We start from the raw sequence: 18,642 nt of genomic DNA on the forward strand, positions 1-18,642 counted from the left end.
TACAGCTGTCAGCGTTGCCTGCGCTGAATATTATAATTTCGGCACGATGAATGATGGACATTGTGCTGCAATTTGGCATCTGTGTTCATGCCGCATGATCCTCGGTGCAGATGGAGCCAACAGCCGACGTGTCCAAGGGCAGAAAAACAGCAGGCGAATACCGAACGCATGCTATTCAGATGTCAGATGCAATTTGCCATTGATCGATACGACTCCCATAACTGGATTTTACAGTGAAATTTGCCCCTTCTTGTTCGAGCTAAACACAGTTGTCTCCACTCATTACAGGTCTCCGCTAAGTCAAAGTCACAATTTGTATGTGAACAAACTGTGGCAGCGTTTGCTGATATAGCGCGCCACAACTGGCAGCAGCGCCTTCAGATTACTCCGGGTGCTGCACAGAGAAGTTTTGCATGCGTCTCTCTCAGAGTTGAACTCCTGCCCCTCTTCGGGGTTGTGCTCCTCTTGCTTTTGTAGTGTGTTGTTGCGCGGTTAGTATTTTTTTTTTTTTTTTTTTTTTTTTTTGGCAAAGAGTCTTTCAGAAAAAAAAAAACCCTGAAATTTATTCCAAGTTTGAGGCTTTGATTTGGCCACATACAGTAGTGTTCCCCTGCACCATCTTCAGACTAAACGTGAGATCATTATTTTCCTACCTGTAATGTCACAGCTTGCTGCTTCTTTAAGGATAATTCACGTTCGTCGCCTGCCTGAGGGCAGAGCCGATATTCAAATCCAATATTTCCATTGACTGTACGACTCACTGCTGTGTCGCACGCAGCAGCTGTAACACAAAGTTCTTTTTGTTGTTGGCACAACACACACTTCTTTTATCCTTGCAGACGGGAACTAAAAATCTCTGACAATACAAAAGTACTTTTTGGAGTTGGAACTTGTGCTGGATCACCGTTCGTCCTCTCTCAATGCATTATCAAACTCAATAGAGTACAGTCTGGGTGTGATTTATTTCAAAATGACAATGTGTTCACATTCTACTCCTGAAGACTCAAAAACTATTTTATATATGATTAATACCTTCGAAATAAATGTGATTTTAACTGTGCGGGAGGTTGGCGAATAAGAATTTACTCATTTATTTGTATACGCAAATTGAATGGAAAGATTGTGGTTAAAATGATGGGGATAAAAATCTTTTTTAAAAGTTGGAAAGTAGATGAAAATATGCACACACACAAAAAAAAAATAGTGCTGGAATGTATTTTTCACCTCATAAACAGCAGCTCAGGTGCATCTGAATGAGCCGGCGAGCAACGCTGTAAAATAAAAGTGAATATAACTGGACAGTAGAAATAATGAAACAAGGAGAAAGTCCAGACAAACAGCTATTTTTCCAGAAGATGGATGACGGCCCGCGCGGCTCCGGCAGCCACCACTTCCTCCTGGAGTAATTCCCGAGGGACCGAGGCGGCCGAAACAATGGCCAGCGTCCCGCTGTGTGCTGCATTAAAATGCTGTAAATACAAGGGCTTGTCCCCTTCCCCATTCATCTCTGTGTGTAATTCTGAGTGTACAGAGCAGGAGTAACTCTAATTGATGATCTCTGGCATCAAGCTGAAATGCACCATTCTTTTTTTTTTTTTTTTAGTTTGAACTGGCTAAGAATTTCAGCCATTAAAGCATTCTTATTCTTTCTTCAACCAGATCCTTCTAACGAGACACAAGAATGACATCTTACGACCGGAGAAAAGGTTTAGTGTTGCTTTTTCTTGCACTAAGTGCAACAAAGGGAAGTCGCAAGTTCCTCTCCTCTCATCAACAGCTCCTGGCTCGTCTTACTGAAAAGTCACCAGGTGTGTCACTTTAAACTGTCACTGGCTTCGCACACAGCAGGTAAAAACAAAGTGCGTTGTGTGTGCCACCCGTTCACACACTCACCTCCGTTTGCACCTCCAGTACCTTAAGCTGTGGAAGAAACCTTTCGTCCTTCGGCTTCATTGAGGTGCAAGACAGGTGTGGAGCCGCCGCCGTCTGAGAGCGCTTAAGAACCATCAAGAGCTGGTTGTCACCAAACACTGATGTATTTAGTTCTGAATTTTATGTTTAAATATGCTTTAGATAGATGCTTTTAAATAATATAGAAATTCTGTCCTATAATTGACTGTGTTTTAGGTAAAACAGCCCAGAACAGCTGCGACTCCTGGAGCAGCAGCTTTATTAGGCGGAAGGCAGAAAATCAGAAGAATGGGGCTACAAGTTAGGGAAGTGAGCAAAAGTCAGCTGAGGGAAATGTCATCCCCGAATCTCATTCCTGATGCCACTTGTTCAGGTTACACCAGGAGGAGATCAATCAAACCCACGACTCCAAAAGGGAGCAGCAGAAAGTCGAAGAAGCAAACAAAAAGGACTGATTCAGAAACATCTGATGACAAATAACAACAGCCGCTTGACTTTTGTCGAATCCTGATCAAACCATACCATTAAACTGCTTGAAACTGGATTAACCAAACTGATGATTAGCGGAGTTTGCATGTTCTCTGCCATGATTCTTGCATTATCTTTTGTGTTCTATATTGTTCTGGGATCTTTTCAGCTCTTTCCATGCTATCATGGCTATGGTTTGGGATCATGTTTTCATTTTTCAAGTTAATAATGTGTCCATGTCAATGTTTACTTCCGTTGTGTTCCTAGTCAATGGCGTTTTGACAGTAGTGACATGTGTGTTTTGTTGCTCGACCCTTCATGTGTCTCGCCATGATTTAATTCGTCAGTGTCGTCAGCTGTCTCGACTCCCTGTGTGGAAACACGTCTGTGCTGCTCTCAGTCTCATCTGATGCCGGTTTGTCTCAATATGTCTCATATTATTAGTTGGTCGAGTGGGACTTGATGGAAAATAATGAAATAAGTGATTAGTAGCTCTGCAGTTTATCACAATCAACTAGATTGAATCGATTTTCAGAATATCAGTGTTGAGTTGAAGATGATTTTGGTAGATGAGTAAATGAAGAAGTAGACTAGAAACTGGGTTTAACCTTAACATTAGCTTAGGCATCCGTCCTCGCATTGACATGTTTATCACTGACGCGATCACAGACTTGAATTGCTTTGGTGAAATGTTGATTCTTTCGTGTATATTTGATGACGTCCTGCCCAAACTGCCATCCAAACTATCAGTTTCAGATATCACACCTGATGGTCAGTTTCTGTTCTTAGCTTCTTCCCACGCAGCATCGTGTCGTCTGCTGCATCGGGACTGTAGAAGGATCGAAGGACGAGGAATTGTCTTGTCTGAGCAAATTGCTGCTTTATGAAGGTAAAGAAATGGTTACTCTTACAGGGTATATGTACTGAAATAAAAGGAAAAACTGCAGGAGTGTAAAATAAATACAATTTGATGTATTAATCTTTCAATGTGTGTGTTTTTCTTTTTAATTGAAGCAATATATAGAGGGATTGCAGGGCTTGTTTCTTGTCATGCCTCTTATCTCTTTTACCTTATTTTTGGATTAGTCTGTGTGTGTTAGATAATCGAACATGTTTAATCTTTATTGAGCGCCGCTCGCTGGACTTCGTGCACGCAGGCTTAGTCCAATTGCATGATCACTCTATTTCCTGTGTGTTCCTGCGACCGGCGGCCTGTCCAGGTGTGGTCGGCCTCTTTCCAGTTAGAATATGTGAATATATGGAAATGGATGGATGGATGGATGTTTGTCCACCGCGCTGGCTTTCGCTCAAATTTTTGTTGATGTCCAGCATGAAATTACCATGATTGATGCCGTTTCAAACTTTTACTCAACCTTGTGCGACTCAGCCGGTCTCAAACAAACAACACGTGTGATGTGCCAGGAACCTAATTGAGCGTCGCAGCATAATCGGGAAGGCGGTTTCGTTGTATGCTAATGTGTTTTCCGTAAGCTACACTGAACACACAAACGCTTCGCTCCAAAGACAGTTTAGTGACACGACAATCTAGAAAATTCCCGAAAGGCAGAAAAGAACAAGGCAATTTATTGACTTGTAAATGAGACAAAAACAAGGAACTGCACCCACCAGGTTTAAGAGCTGCAAGGCAATAAAATGGGTGTTTTGGAGGTAGTAAACAGGAAATATAAAGATGTGATGTGATGAGTTTTTTTAAGCTAAAGCCCCTAATGTTGAATTAATTTAGCAGATTGTGCTTATGATTGAATGTATACATGCAGATACCATGGTTTACAACAGGAAAACAATATAGTCCTTTATAATTTCATCCTTAATTAAGTATTAAACCTCTCCGTTTAGATTTAACTGATCATCAAAAACGCACTGACGTAAGCAACAGGAACAATGACTTTAATGAATTCTCAGCACACACCAACAGATGGCTTCATATGTACAATGTCATCATCAGGATGATTCAACACAAATAAGGCATTTCAAGTATCGAATATGACCTACTGGTATCACATTTTTGGTGAATCGATCGGGTTCAGGGGAGCTGACACGTTACCAAATCTGACTGGTAAAGCCATTGAAGAGGTGATCGGAGGCGTACGAGAACCATACAAACAAATGGTAAGATGTAACAAGACGCACAAGCTGTTTTTATAAAACATTTTCTTCCTCCGTTTCATCCCAACGTTGTGTCCTTGAACGCATCAAACTTTGGTTGTGCCGCATCATGTGGGTAAGAAGAAGGAAGATTCACCACCACCATTAAAGTTCATGTACACAGGAAAGGACAAACAGTTTATGTACAATATTTTTCCTCCCACAATATTAAAAAGAGAAAAGAAAATCCTGAGGGCTGTCAGCTTCTGTACTTTCTCATCTCGTGTCCTTTGATATATTCCTCTCCTGTTTGGTGCTTCACAGTAGACATCTGTCTTACTGATGTCTGAGGAGGGACGTCACACACTCTCCAGATATTAATCCAAACGTACAGACAGTTAATGCGTTTTTTTTTTTGTTCTCTTGGAAAAGAAAAAAAGAAAAAAGGAAAAGATGCAAATATTTTCATTACAAGGTTATGATGAAGTTCCCCACAGGCAGCATGGAGCGTCAGTATTTTCAGGAGCCTTGAGCAGGATGTGCTTTATGTATTCTACATCTTTATACACTTGATTTGAGAAGTGTTCACATATCTTAAAGCAACAATAGGTTCATTGTCTCTTGTGATAATTGGTCCAATGAATGTGCTGAAACGAGAAGGAAAGACACGGGGACGTAAAAAATGTAAATATCACAGGAATAAGTAGAAAACGTGATTTTTGACCTTTAAAAATGCGGAGGAAAATTAATTAGTACACCAGTGTTCCAGTGGAAAATTGAAGAGGCTGACCTGCAAATTAACCTTTGCACCAGAGGTGTTCCCTTCCCTCCTTTCTCCGCAGAACGTTAATATGTCGATGTGGTGTATGGCTGAGTGTTCTGGCAAGAAAAAGGGAAGAGAGAAATCCAGGGGTTAGTCCGTGTCCTTAACGAGTCAATTTGCACATAAATTCAATCTGAATAACCGGGCTGTTTTGCGGATGCCACGGCGGCTGTCGCCCGCTACGCGCTCCTCTCCCACAGTCCTGCCATAATATCTTGTTTCCCGCGGTCAAGAGAGGTTATCTTACCCTTGTGGTTTTGATCTTGTTCCCGGCGTAGCACATCCAGCCTGAGTTGTCAGGGAGCGTCTTGCATTCCTCCCCCTCTAGGCAAGGCTCCATCTCACACCACCACTTCCCAATTACTATGGATGCTGCGGGCCACAAAGACAAGAGAAATGGCATGGCAGGTAACTTCCGCCGCAAATGTGTGCACAGAGAGGTAACGGTGCGGGACAGTTTGGATTTGTTTCGTTTTAATCATGTGTGGAAAATGTGCGACGTGTCGCTGAGCAGCATGGTAGCGCACTGGGCGGCAATCTCGCCTCGCAGTGAGAAGGTCCCCGGTTTGAGTCTGAGGAGGGGAATCTTTCTGAGAAGAGTTTGCATTATTCTCGATTTTCTTCAAGGAGTCTAACTTCCCTCAAAAACAAGTGTTTGAGGTTTTCCGGTCAGTCTAAGTTGTCTGCAGATGTGAGTGTGTGTCTGTGTTTGTCCTGTGACGTCCAGGGCGTGTGCTGCTTTTGATCCGGCTCCAGTTAAATGGCGGGATGGAAGATGGATGTCATGTTACACTACAACCAAATCAGTTTTTTTTTTTTTAATCCAATCCAGGCCATTTCCAGATACAGTCCTAAATCGGATAATTATCTGATGTTTTTCAAAGCGACCTCGGTCTGCACAATCTTGTTGCATTTTATCTCACTTTTACAGAGACAAGCGTCACAATTCGATGCAGAAGGAGGCGGGATGCTGCAAGATCGCATTTAAACAATGAACCAACCTCTTTCACACCTCCTGTAGAAAGGTAGCAGTCACTGCCTCACAAAAAGCAATAATTTCAAACCTGTACTTTCCATTTTTTTTATGTAATTTTCTTTCTTTTCTCAGTTGATCAGAATTTTGTCAGGTGCACATAATAATCTACACCTCAGATTTGATTACATACTTGACCAGATAAAGGAAAAAAAAAACAATACTACATGTGTAATTTAAAACAGACTCTCAATAAGGGGTAAAGTCTGAACTGCTCACATGGGAATTGTAATCTGAAAGACCACTGTGGCCTCAGACGCTTAGCTCCACGCCCGCCTCTGCTCCGGACAACTTGCTCTAAAGCACAACTGTTGCCTGACATTACGTATGTATTACAATGCGGCTCCTTTATTAGATGCAGTTATGCATGAGCGTGGAGGGTGAAACTGGGGCTTTCCATTGTGCGAGAGGATTGGTAGGTGTGACTGAGACTCGACTTAATGCACACCCCATTCCCGCCGTCGGGGGAGAAAATTGCCTTAAACACAGGGTAAGTAGACAGTAAATGGTTTGTAGTGTGTGACAGAGGAAAAGAATCTGTCAGAGCCGACATCAAGAGACCTCAAATTCCCCCAGCCTGTACGGAGATTGCAGTAATATTTGCAGAAGGATTTAAGATAAAAGCTGCAGGTGAAGGGTTTCATAAAGCCAGTATGTGTTTTAGTTGTGACAGACCAAAGCACAAAAAAACTAATTTTATACAAGTGATCAAGCATTTGTCAGAGGAAGATATAGAAGCATCGAATAAAAAAGCTGTTAGGTACATTTTTAATCAGAACCTATTTTGTTTTCATTCCGTTGCTTTGCAGAGGGATTTTTCTTTTTTTTTTTTATTTTTCAGTTCCCCACTCTTCTCTGAGCTGTGCTACATTCAGCAGCTGTGTTTGCATGCCTGGTGTTGCAGTAAAGCTTACCCCTGCAGATGCCTTCTGCTGTCTGTCAGGAGCAGAATTTGGATGTGACATTATCCCAGGTAATGTTAATCTTACTTGGGACAAGGCGCTGCATGGGTGACTCTGGGTTTTCGGAGCTTTCAACAAATCTCTGTATCTTTACAAAACATAGCAGTTTTGTCTGGCAGGTTGTTCACTTCTTTTTGTCCAATGCAGAACATGTTAACGGGGATTAGAGGTAAAAAATAAATAAATAAATAAAAATCAAAAAAGGAAAATATTCTCCTACTTCAGAAGAAAATACTTTTACCTCATGCAAACAAAGCACAGGATGGCAGTAAACCTGATGTTGCAGTAAGAAGCAGATATTTTCCTGCTCCTTAAGTCGCTGAAATACTCACCGTCCACACACGAAGGCCTGTTTCTGGTCGTTCCGGCCACTTTCCCCGGCAGACAAGAGCACTTGACTGTCTGTGACCGCTCCTCAATGCGATTCTTATTACAGCATCTGTGCGCAGCAATTACTTCACATGTGCCCCCCTCTGATAAGGAGAAAAAACAAACAACAGGCTACATTAAGTCGGCATCTCATGGGTAATCAAGCATCTCCTTCTCCCAACACCTCTGTGGATTAACACAGACTGTAATTACTAAACCAAAGTAGCTAATTTACTTGACCTTTGTACTTAAAAACCACTTGAAAGGTACTTTACTTGAGTATTTATGTCTCATCCTATTATCCAACGCATTTCTCGAAGAAAAACAGCACATTCTACACCACTACACGTGGATCATAATGCCTAATGAGCTGATCAATGAGTCAATTGCAAATGAATAATCACGACTGTATTTTTACACGGGACTTTTTCCACTGGTGCTAATTCCTCCAGGGCAAGAAGTATCCGCTTCCAGACGGCTGTGATCTGATTGATCGGACAAAACTAGACTACTGAGGAGTGTGAGAAGCGGTGACAGACAGTTTTTAGACATCGTGTTGTGACCCGCAACTAAATTTATCACAAATACAAATTTTTACATAAAAATACAAACAACCCGAAGAAGCACGCCTTGAACAATCAAGCCAGTTGTGTCTGTCCGTCAAGCCTCTTTTATCAATAATCAGAGTCGGGGAGGGGGCCTCTTGGCATGTTTTTGATGTTTGCTGATGAAACGTTTCTCCTATCACGTACCAGGACCTTTAGGAGGGGAGCGACCCATAGTTTGGGAACCACTGGACAAACTGCGGGGTTACACTTTAACTCAGTTAAGAGCAATCTGTGAAACAGCTGCTAAGCCACCAGAAGCTTATTAGTATTCAACCACTTCGTTGCTGTGCAGCCCGATCCAACTCGTGTGGCGCTGAAGCGGATCCCAGCTGACGATGGCTGAAGGCAGAGTGCAGCCTGAACAGGTCACCAGTCCATCACAGGACAAACACAGACAGACAGACCACCCAACACACTCACATTCACCCCGTGGGCATTTCAGAGTTTAACCCCCAACACATCTTTTTTTTTTTTTTTTTTTTTTTTTTTGTGGGACTGTGGAAGAAAATTGGATTACTCCGAGAAAACCAATCGTGAACACATGGACAACATGCTAACTCTGCACGGCAGTGTTACACATGAACGACGTCTCACTCACAGAATCTGTGTGTGAGATTTCTCTGGGTCTCCTCTTACCGTCTCACTGGTGACTCTCGACTTGCCTTCAGGTGTGAATACGAGTGTGCATGATTGCCTGTCTGTGTGTTTGTCCTGTGATGGAGTGGTGACCTGTTCAGGATGTACCCTGCCTTCAGCCACAGTCGGGAGGAATCGGCTACAATCCCCAACAACCCCATCACTGCAGGTTTGCACAGTCAATAAAAATAAAATCTGATGTGGCACACTTGAGGTAGCTGATCCACTGATGTACACGCAAAACGACACACGCTATTTATGCTACGAAATATGGGGCAAAATACTGGAAGGATTTTGTGCTAATAGTCTAATAAGAGGTTATTTTCTGTGTTGAACCCCCTTGTTAGGTCTTACAGTCTTTTCTGAATGTGCTTATCTGGGCTAAGCGCTGCATCCAGTCACAAACGCAGAAACAACACCATATCTGGCAGGTGGGTTTATTTATGGATGGCATTATCATATTCATCTGTTTGCTCAGAACTGTGGATACTCTTGAATCAACCCACAGTGTCGGTTAAACAGAGTCTGTTGAAGTGGCCTCACCCCATCTGTTTTAATACTGGCTCACATACCACCATTACACCCCATCCCTTGAGGGTACAAGAGGCCCATTAAACAGGGCCGAGCTGCAAACTAAAGAAAATGCATGGCTGGACATTGTTGTGTCCATCAGGAACCCCTCAAAAGATCCATTTCTGCCTCATTCAGCCGTTCCTGTTTAGTAGGGTGAGTCTCAGACCAATGCAGCGGGCCGTGCTCGTGGTTAGGAACACCTTGGGCACATTTTGTTGTTGTTCTTTTTTTTTTATTGCAGTGCATTTCACTTCTTCTCTTGCTTCAAAAACACGTTGTTCAAGTATGTACACTTTTCATTGCAGTTATTACCGATAACTTCTTTAGTTCATTTACCAGTTTTGGTAAATAACAGGCAATTGGCTGCAAAACTAACTCTTGCAATAATATATACTTGGCAAAATTACAAGATCTCGATCTGCACAGTTGCTTTATCGCAGTGATTACATGAGCTCTCAACACTGTGTGGATTGAATCACAAATTAAATTCAGCTAAAGTTGTTTATTATTCAGTAAAATACGCTCTATAATTGAGATGCCTGGAAAAAAAAAACTGACTTCCAAACAACTGACAAGAAGAAACTATCAACATCCAGACAGTAGTACTTTGGTAAACTAACTTTTATTTATGGCTCCTAATGTTTAAAAAGAACCATGAATACAGACTGATGGTAATATATCACTGTTAAGACAACAAATTTGGCCAGAGATAAAGTTGGCCAATAAGCAGGAGAGAAAGACAGCAGCCACGCAAACGTTCTCATAAATTATCGACGTAATAATAATAGTGAGAACATGTTTTAAAAGATAAATGTGTTTTACATTTGTGGACCGTTGTCAGAACTCGAGCAGTTGCTTTGCGCCAATCACGTTCACCCGTTCACACACTCCACAGGGCGACAGCTGTTATGCAACGTGCTTGACTTCCTTCAGGAGCAATTTGAGGTTCATCGTCTTGCTCATGGGTACTTCAACAAATTGAGATGGATTTGCCAACCTTGGGATTGGAGGCCAACTTGCTCTAATCAATTGAGCCACATTCGCCCCGACTATAATTTTATTATGGTCATCAATTACCGTCGTTACAGAAACAAATGACTCCCAACAGTTATTTACATACAGTTTCATTTCCTTTATGGCTTTTGCTGGTAAAATGTGTTAAAAGGCACCTTAAATGAAGAACTCATAAATCTTGCGGTTACCACAGTGTCTATTTTCCTAAACTGTTTATTTCACCTGGTAAAATAAATGGGGGGGAAAAAAAAATGATACAAGTTTGCTGTAAACCTCAATAATTATTCCTCCGCTTTACACTCTTTGAACAAACGAGGCCCCTGCAGCTTGTCGAATGTAAAATGATGATGAAGAGATGTGTGAGAACGAGCAGGAGGAAAAAAAAAAAAAAAGAGAGACATCTATTAGCGGGAGGAGAGGCCTGCCTCAGGGTTATCATGAATATGAACACTATATCCACCGTGCAATTATCACCAAACTACTGACTGTGCCCCGAAGGATGAGAGGACTGGACCAAACGGACTCGACCCGCCTCGACCACTGGCCTCTCCCACCCACTGCGCTCAGACTCTCCACATATGAGAGTTGTGTGGCAAAGGACCATCTGACAATTACACCCGTCAGCATGACACAAGATCAAGGAGGGTGTAGAGAGAAAGAGCAGCGAGAGGGTGAAAGTATCTGGTATATTGCCAGCAAAAGTGATTTGAAGTAATGTTTGACAATGAGCTGTGGGTTTATGAAACGTGTCATGGCTAGATTTGCATATATTGCTTTACTACATTTGAATATTTCAGTTTGTGAGGTCTTCTTGAGGCAGAGCACTTCCTCGGAAGCGGAGATGCAGCTCCGCACACTATTCTAAAGAGAAAACCGGCTCTCGTTAAGAGCAGCAAACGGCGCTGAATCGCTGCCGAGTAAATGCCATGTGGCATGAGCTGTATCTAAACTGCAAAAACCCTTCAGTGTAGCTGTAAGCAGATATAAGGCGATTATTGGTAACAAGTATGACTCTCTTCTGATGATCCGTTGGTGCATCCATGCCATGAATATTTGATCAGTATTATACACATCGATTATTTTACTGCTCCAACAAACTAAAAAAAAAAAAACAACAACAACAACAAAAAGATAATAATTAGCTGCAGGAATAATAAATTATCTTGACAAATTCGATGTGTTTTATGCATAAATGCAGAGAATGTACAAATGTGAATACAGCCCCCACTGCACAAGAGGCCTGGAAGCATAAACTGAGCTGGAGATGTAGCTGCAACTCATTATTTTTACCAGTGATAAAACATGCAGGTTACATTTGCAATGTCTGTCCGTCCATCCATCCATCCATCCATCCATCCATCCATCCATCCATCCATCCCGAGCCAATTCAAGGGTGAAGGCAGGACAAACACGCCAACATGTGACTCACTCCGACAGTCAGTTTACAGACATCAGCTGATCTCAAAGTGTTTAAACACACAGGTTTTGAATGTGGGAGGAAGTCAGAGTAGCTGGAGAAAACCCAAACACGCAAAGGAAGAACATGCAAGCTCCACACAGGTGGTCCGAGGGCCAGCGCAGACTTCCCCTCAGTCATCATTTGTTTCATAAATCCCATGGAAAAACAATAAAAATGAATAACTTTCCATCATAGCCTCATATCAAGGTGTAATATGCAAATACAGATCATTTTTATCAAACAAAATAAACAAATAAAAGATGAATAAACTTGTTAATGAATTAATTAGAGATCCAGGGCCTCATTTACGAAGGTCAAGCATGACGCCTGTTAAACTGCGCATTCACAAAAAGATCAGCTTTCAGTCTGCATGTGTTTTACGGGCCATCAATCATGAATAATACCTTGAGAGACACCAGGGACGAATAGGAGTATTCAAACAGGAGTTTTGCACATTTTGTGGACAATGAAATGGATGCATTTTCACTTCTATGGTTTCTTTCGGTCGCCAAAACGAGCAGCAGCGCTGCAGCAAGTAGCCGACGTCGTCGACCATTAATATTGTTCAAAACGTCTCTGTGGAAAAAAACCAAAATGAGCAGAAACGAAATAGCAACTACTTGACTTTTTTTAAGTAGTTGTTCAGATTTATTGATCAGATTCCTCGAAAGACTAATGATTGGAAAATGGATCGTTAGTGGCAGCACTACACTCTTTTCATCCACGCATCTCTCCAATAGATCAGCTCGAGCCATTTTGAGTGATCCACTACTTAGTTGACGGTTGCAGGTCTGGAATTTAATGAGAACACATTATGAAGCTCTTCCTTATATATTCTGAGTTCCACATTCCTACGCTTTCATCTCCTAACAAGAGGATCTGGAGCTGAATCCTCCCGTATGCTGATTTTGAATATATTCTCCTTCTGCATGTGCGAGTTTTTCCGACCGCTCCAGCATCCTCAATCCAAAAGCAACGCCTGTTGGGTTAAGCTGTGACACCGAGTTCGCCATCGGTGTGAATTTCTGTGTGGGTGATCGTATGTCTGAGTTTGCCCCGCGATGGCCTGACAACCTGTCCAGTGCGCACTGTACGTCTTGCCCAGTGTCAGCTGGGAAAGGCTCCAGCCCCCGCGACCTTAATCTGGATAGAGTGGGCTCACAAGACAGATGGTTGGGATGTTGTGCAAAATGTAAATACTATAAAAGAATGATACTCCGTGCAGAGGATTCACATCCCACACACACACATACAACTGTGGACAACAGAACTGCAAGATGCAGAAACAGAACACAGGAAGATTTGTCAAGTTTGATGTCTTCCTTTCTGTTCATTCATCACTGAAACATCAGTAAACCTACAGCCTGCTTATAGTGAAGACTGAACTGAGAGACTAAGAGTTGCAAATGTTTTTGTTGCTGATGATTTTGCTTGTTCTGAGTGTGTTTTGAAAAAGAGGTGCTAATTTCAGCCTTCGTGTCGCTGTTAATGTGGTTTCAGGCATTTCTTCAGCTGGCTCCTCACGACTTTAATGAAAGACATTTTCTGTGTTCTGCCCCTTCCCAAGAGCTTCAGTTTTTTTGTCTCTGAATTTCTTCTGTTGCTCTTCTTTTTCCCACGGCTTCAATTTCGTGGCAGGTCATCTCCAATTCATTTTTGTTTTATTCTCGTCTTGGCGCTCAATCTATGAAAGTAACAACAGGGAAAAACAGGGAAAAGATACAGTTTAGAGCAATCCAACAGTGTGTGAAAAAGGGCCAATGCCGTGTTTCAGTGATTTTCATGGCACAGCTTCCCCCCACCTATTTTATTATTTTTTTTTTTTAAATGGGGTTGGATTTGATTCCACCTACTCCCATTGAATTATACACTATTAAACCGCTTAAATGAATGAATAGGGATGCCACTCTCATCTCATGGCGAAAAGCTCATGGGTTCAAATCTGCGTGAAGATTACTCGTGCCGGTTTCCTCGAGCTCCTCTGGTTCCTTCCCACAGCAGCACAACATATATTTGAGGTTAATTGGTGACCCTAAATTGCGTCCACGGGCGTGAAAGTGAGTGTGTGTGTGATCGTCTCTGTTTGCTCCGTAGACTGGAGACCTTTATCTAACTCAGGATTGCAGGGTGCTGGTGTGCTGCGGCGTGCTAACCTCTCCCCTGCATGCAACCGATCCTATGAAGGCATTTCAGAAAAAAAAAAAAAAAAGCTGTGGCTGCTGGGTTTTTAATTGGAACGTTTCCCCCTAAAACATCACAGTGAAGATCTCTGCATTACAATGAGTGTGTTCAAACAGCGTTTTCAAAGGGAGGCCAAATTAAGTCATAAAGTAGCTTAATTTTCAAAATGGAAGGATGAGATAAGATGTGTGAGCCATCCTGTGAACTCCAGTGGGGATTAATCACCACAGCCCCACATGACCTGCTGGGTAAAGTACATCACTGGTCTCATCTCACTGTGATTCTCCCTTCTTTCTTTTTTTTTTTTTATTTTGATTTTATTGCTATAAAAAATATTTTCTTCTCTTCATATATGTAAAACTTCCCCAAGAAACCATGGTTGAGCTGCGATGTAGTAATTTGCACTTAATATAGCACGCACCTGCAGTGTCTGTTTTCACAGATCCTATAACAAACATGTAATAATAACATCATCGGTAGCAGCTTCTGATGAAGGTCTTAATTGGCTAAGGTGGCTTGAAGAAACAAAATTAATAGTCAAAGCCAGGCAGGATGAGGATGACGCTAATAAAGCATGCCTCTTTTTCCCCCCCTCTTTCCCTTCTTGCCAAGTCTGGTGAGTTTCTCGGGGTTATCATGACTTCTGGCTCTGTAATTCAGAAAACATCAACAGCCTTTGGTTTCACTGAAAAATATCCAGATCGCGTAGCTGGTCTGGGAGAATGTTGCCTGCTGTCTGATGCACTCAACAAAAGGGCATGTCTGCACAGCGTTAATCGTGATGTACCAGTGGAAGCAGTGGGGCATCATTTGAAAACAACAGCCCACAGGGGTTTGTTCTTCTTAATGCATCTCCTTAATTGCATAAGACAGCCCCAGATTTCCTCTTTGATCTATTAAAAACACACTACTCAACAGAATTAACTTGCATTGCGTGTTGCTAGCAAACGGAGCAAAGAATAGGGATACTCTATATTTGGAAATCATCACCTCCGAAGAATACATTAAAATCGAATAAAAATGCAAATCAGCGTGGTATTTCCAGCTGGCAGGTGAACTGGGGTACTTTTAAACAAAAGCTATGGCAGACTGACGAGCGCTCTTCAAGTTCGCCCGGAGTTTCAGCCCGCCGCACGCTCCAAGACCCCATCTTGGAATTATAAATATTTCAGAGGACGACAGAGGATAACATGGCTTGATATGAATGCTCTCTTCAGGTGAGAGCTGGAACCATGCAAGGGTATAATTGTTTTCTGTATTTCTGTTTCTCCCATTATCATGGGCCGTGAACAAAGCCAGCTTCCCAAATGACAAATGGCTTCACTGTGTGATTTTTTTGGGGCGGGGGTTGTGTGTTAGTGTGTGTGTGTGTGTGTGTTTGGTGTACCTTCAGAAGCGTTTCTGATTGGCAGGGTACAAGGGTCTCCCTGAAATTGTCATTCATCCGGTCAGAGGTCACACAGAAGTAGAGGGTCTGACTGGAACTGGCCTGTTTCCCTTCATGCTCTGTGCTCCTGCCTCTTTCTCACTCCGGGCCGGGAAACAAAGGCTGTCAGGAAACGAGGTGTCCACTCACACTGCCGGCACCCAGAAGTGCACATCTTGTTTTTAAACCCGCACACGCTCGCATCCATTTGTGTAATGTGTGAAGGAGATTTCATTGTTTTTTTTTTTTTTAGAGATAATTTGTTCTTCGTGGTGTTTGGCTTCTTATGTTGATTCATTTCTTCTGCTGAGATTTCTTTTGTTGGTTTGTCACAAAGAAAAAAAAAATATCCTCCCTTCGAACAATGAGCATCTGCTGCGTTTAGTGATTCAGCACTACTTTCTCTGGTCTCTGGCTTGCTTGCAATTGTGTGTGGCCTGCACTAATTTAAGAGCTACAATTACTATGTCCCATATGTGTACAAATTATTATGACACTGCCATCAATGACAGCTTAATAATTAATTGAATCAAGCACACAATGCTGGAGAAAGGCTGGAAATGAAGCCTATCCGCCAAGTACACTGCAACACTTACACTGATACAGTGGTGAAACGGGAGTCGACTGTATTTACTCAAATGAACGGACAGCCGATGCAATTTCAAAAACTCCTAGATAGTAGGCTCAGTAAGTATGAAGGGTATGTGTGTTTGATCAAACAGCAACAAATCCAGGAATCCACCCGACAAAAAATGACCCTTAAGTAAATGGATTTTCCTCCTCTGCTGACTGTGGTAAACGTGAACTTTTTTTTTAAAAGGCGCACATGTGCTCGAGGAGCAAAGTAAACATGTTTTGAAAGAGAAGAGCACGGATGTGTATTCAATAAAAATCGACAGATGAAGGCCTTCACGTCCAGTAAAATGTTCTTGAGCCGTGTAATAAAGTGTTTGCCTGACTTACTGTAGTTCATTGAAGAGAGATAAATAAACCTGCTTATGTCTTCTTCAGTATAAGAATGTGTTGAAACTATAATTCCCTAAACATCGATTGCAAAGTCTGTTGAGATTAATGTTTAATACGGATGATAAAACGCTTTGAGCAATGTGATAAAACTGGCCATGCAGTGGTTTAGTTGGACTCTCACATTGAGAAGACCCGGGTTGGTTTGAGGACTTTCTTTGTGAAGTTTTGCATGTTCTTCCTGTGCATGCATGAGTTTTTTTTCTTGCTGGGATGGACTGCAGCTTCATGCAGCACTATAAAAAAAAAAAAAAAACTACTGTAATGCAAATATAGACAGTGGACAACTGAAGAAAAAAGTATTAAGTATGAGCTATCTGTGAGACACATAAGGTCAAGCACCTTTGGCCAAATTATGACAAGTTATTCTGAAAGTTTAAATGCGTATTTGTCTGAATAACTTGTTTGACCTGCTGGAGATACAGATGAAGTCAGTCCTTGTTAAATCTCTGGGTTTTCACCACCAAAATGTGAAAGAATGCATCATATTTTTCTCTTCAGGGAATCAGGGTTTTTGTAAATGTAGAGCCACTAAATGTGGAAACAACGCGTGCAGCGAATTCGGACAGATTTTCAATAAGTTCCTGTCGATGCTGATTTCCTGCATTTTCACCTTTCTATAAAACATGCTGCAACTGAAAGCTCCAGAGGAGCAAGGTGGCCAAAATACACTCTTTTCTGCAGGAGACGTTCAGACTATTGTGGGAGAAAATACACTAGTAAGAGTAAAAAAAAAATATTCAAATCAGATAAAAATAAGACATTACTGGCTCGGGAAAGAAAAACTGCAATTGTACATTTATTGGCACATGATGTGTTTTTAAGGCACAGTGTAGCTACTGTTTGTAAAACCATGTTTAATAAACCAACTTAATTCTCAGCAACTGCACAGATCATGAATCGTAGTTCTGAATCAGAAGCAAATTCATTTTCTGAATTATAATAAAATATTAATTATCTTCCTGGATTCAATTCGAAACACTCTTTTGTCTCACTTGACTCCAGGAGACTGACTTCAAAACACCAGACGAGTCCACTTTAAGAATTTATAGAGTAGAAAGTATAAATAATTGTGGTCAAAAGTATGAAGTTTGGGTAAAAAGCAACCAGAAAAATAGGCGCAGTGAAGTAGAAAAAGATACCTGAAAACTTAAGTACAGTCACAAAATACAAACACTGTATGAACCTCCTCTGAACACAAGAAGACAGATGGTAACACTTTCTGTAAAACACATACATATTTTAGGTGAATGCAAACTTTACTTTTCAATGACAGTGTAAAAACCCTCAGCTATGAGCGAAAGGAGAAATTTCCCAAGCAGAGCTCTCTTGGTTTCTTTGTTAACTGCTGCTTTCAAGGTCAAGAATGAATAACTCGCTTTAACGCGCGTCACTCTGCAGACACAACATGTCTCATGATTCCTTCTAATCTCCGAACTCAGAGCAACAGACTATCGAACGCTTCCATCTCGCTTCATCAAATTTAAACATGTCAGAATGACACATCAGCAGAGTTTCACATCAGTTATTAAAGTGAAATATATTATCTGAGCCCCATTTTTTTTGTGTCTGAAAAGAGTCAGATAAATGGAAGTAGGATTAGTTCTGGATTCATCTCATTTGTTTTGATTAGAATTTCTTTTTTTTACCCATCATAAAGTACCTGAGAGCTTCTTTGAATCAGCAAATCAAGATGTAACAGCGCATGTTCACACTGAAATTGAGCTTCTCTGTGAACTCCACAGCTTCTCACACGGGGGACTGATTGTAAGCTTACCACAAGATAATTCATCAGAACACTTAGCTGTAATGCTGTTACCTGCATTAAATGACAATGACGGGCATCAACAGGGTCTCAGCTGCCGAGGACGGCAAGCGAGTGTCCTCCTGTCGACGGTCCTCGGCACAATGAGTCACGCAGGAAGCCAACAACGCTGCATCGCAATCTGATGAGTTATGGACAGCGAGCCCGGATGAAGGCAAACGCTGTCAAATCATGCATGACATGGACGCGCAGTACCAATCCCGAGTTTCTGCGGTCCTGTCTGCC

At 41.8% G+C, this 18,642-nt stretch overlaps 1 protein-coding gene across 2 annotated transcripts in view; it reads right to left on the reverse strand.

Moving 5' to 3' along the window:
- Positions 1 to 4,267: 4,267 nt before the first annotated feature.
- The window catches only part of LOC115408739 (chemokine-like protein TAFA-1), a 30,270-nt gene continuing 15,895 nt past the window's right edge, over positions 4,268 to 18,642 (reverse strand). For both annotated transcript variants that reach the window (XM_030119646.1, XM_030119645.1), the window contains exons 3-6: positions 7,636 to 7,776; positions 5,556 to 5,680; positions 5,276 to 5,364; positions 4,268 to 5,132 (exon numbers count right to left, since the gene is read on the reverse strand). In XM_030119646.1, the coding sequence (XP_029975506.1) occupies positions 5,332 to 5,364; positions 5,556 to 5,680; positions 7,636 to 7,776 (299 nt within the window). In that variant the 3' untranslated portion in view covers positions 4,268 to 5,132; positions 5,276 to 5,331. The remainder of the gene's footprint in view (positions 5,133 to 5,275; positions 5,365 to 5,555; positions 5,681 to 7,635; positions 7,777 to 18,642) is intronic.

The sequence above is a fragment of the Salarias fasciatus genome, chromosome 20 (assembly GCF_902148845.1).
Source record: "Salarias fasciatus chromosome 20, fSalaFa1.1, whole genome shotgun sequence".
NCBI classification, from domain to species: Eukaryota; Metazoa; Chordata; class Actinopteri; order Blenniiformes; family Blenniidae; genus Salarias; species Salarias fasciatus.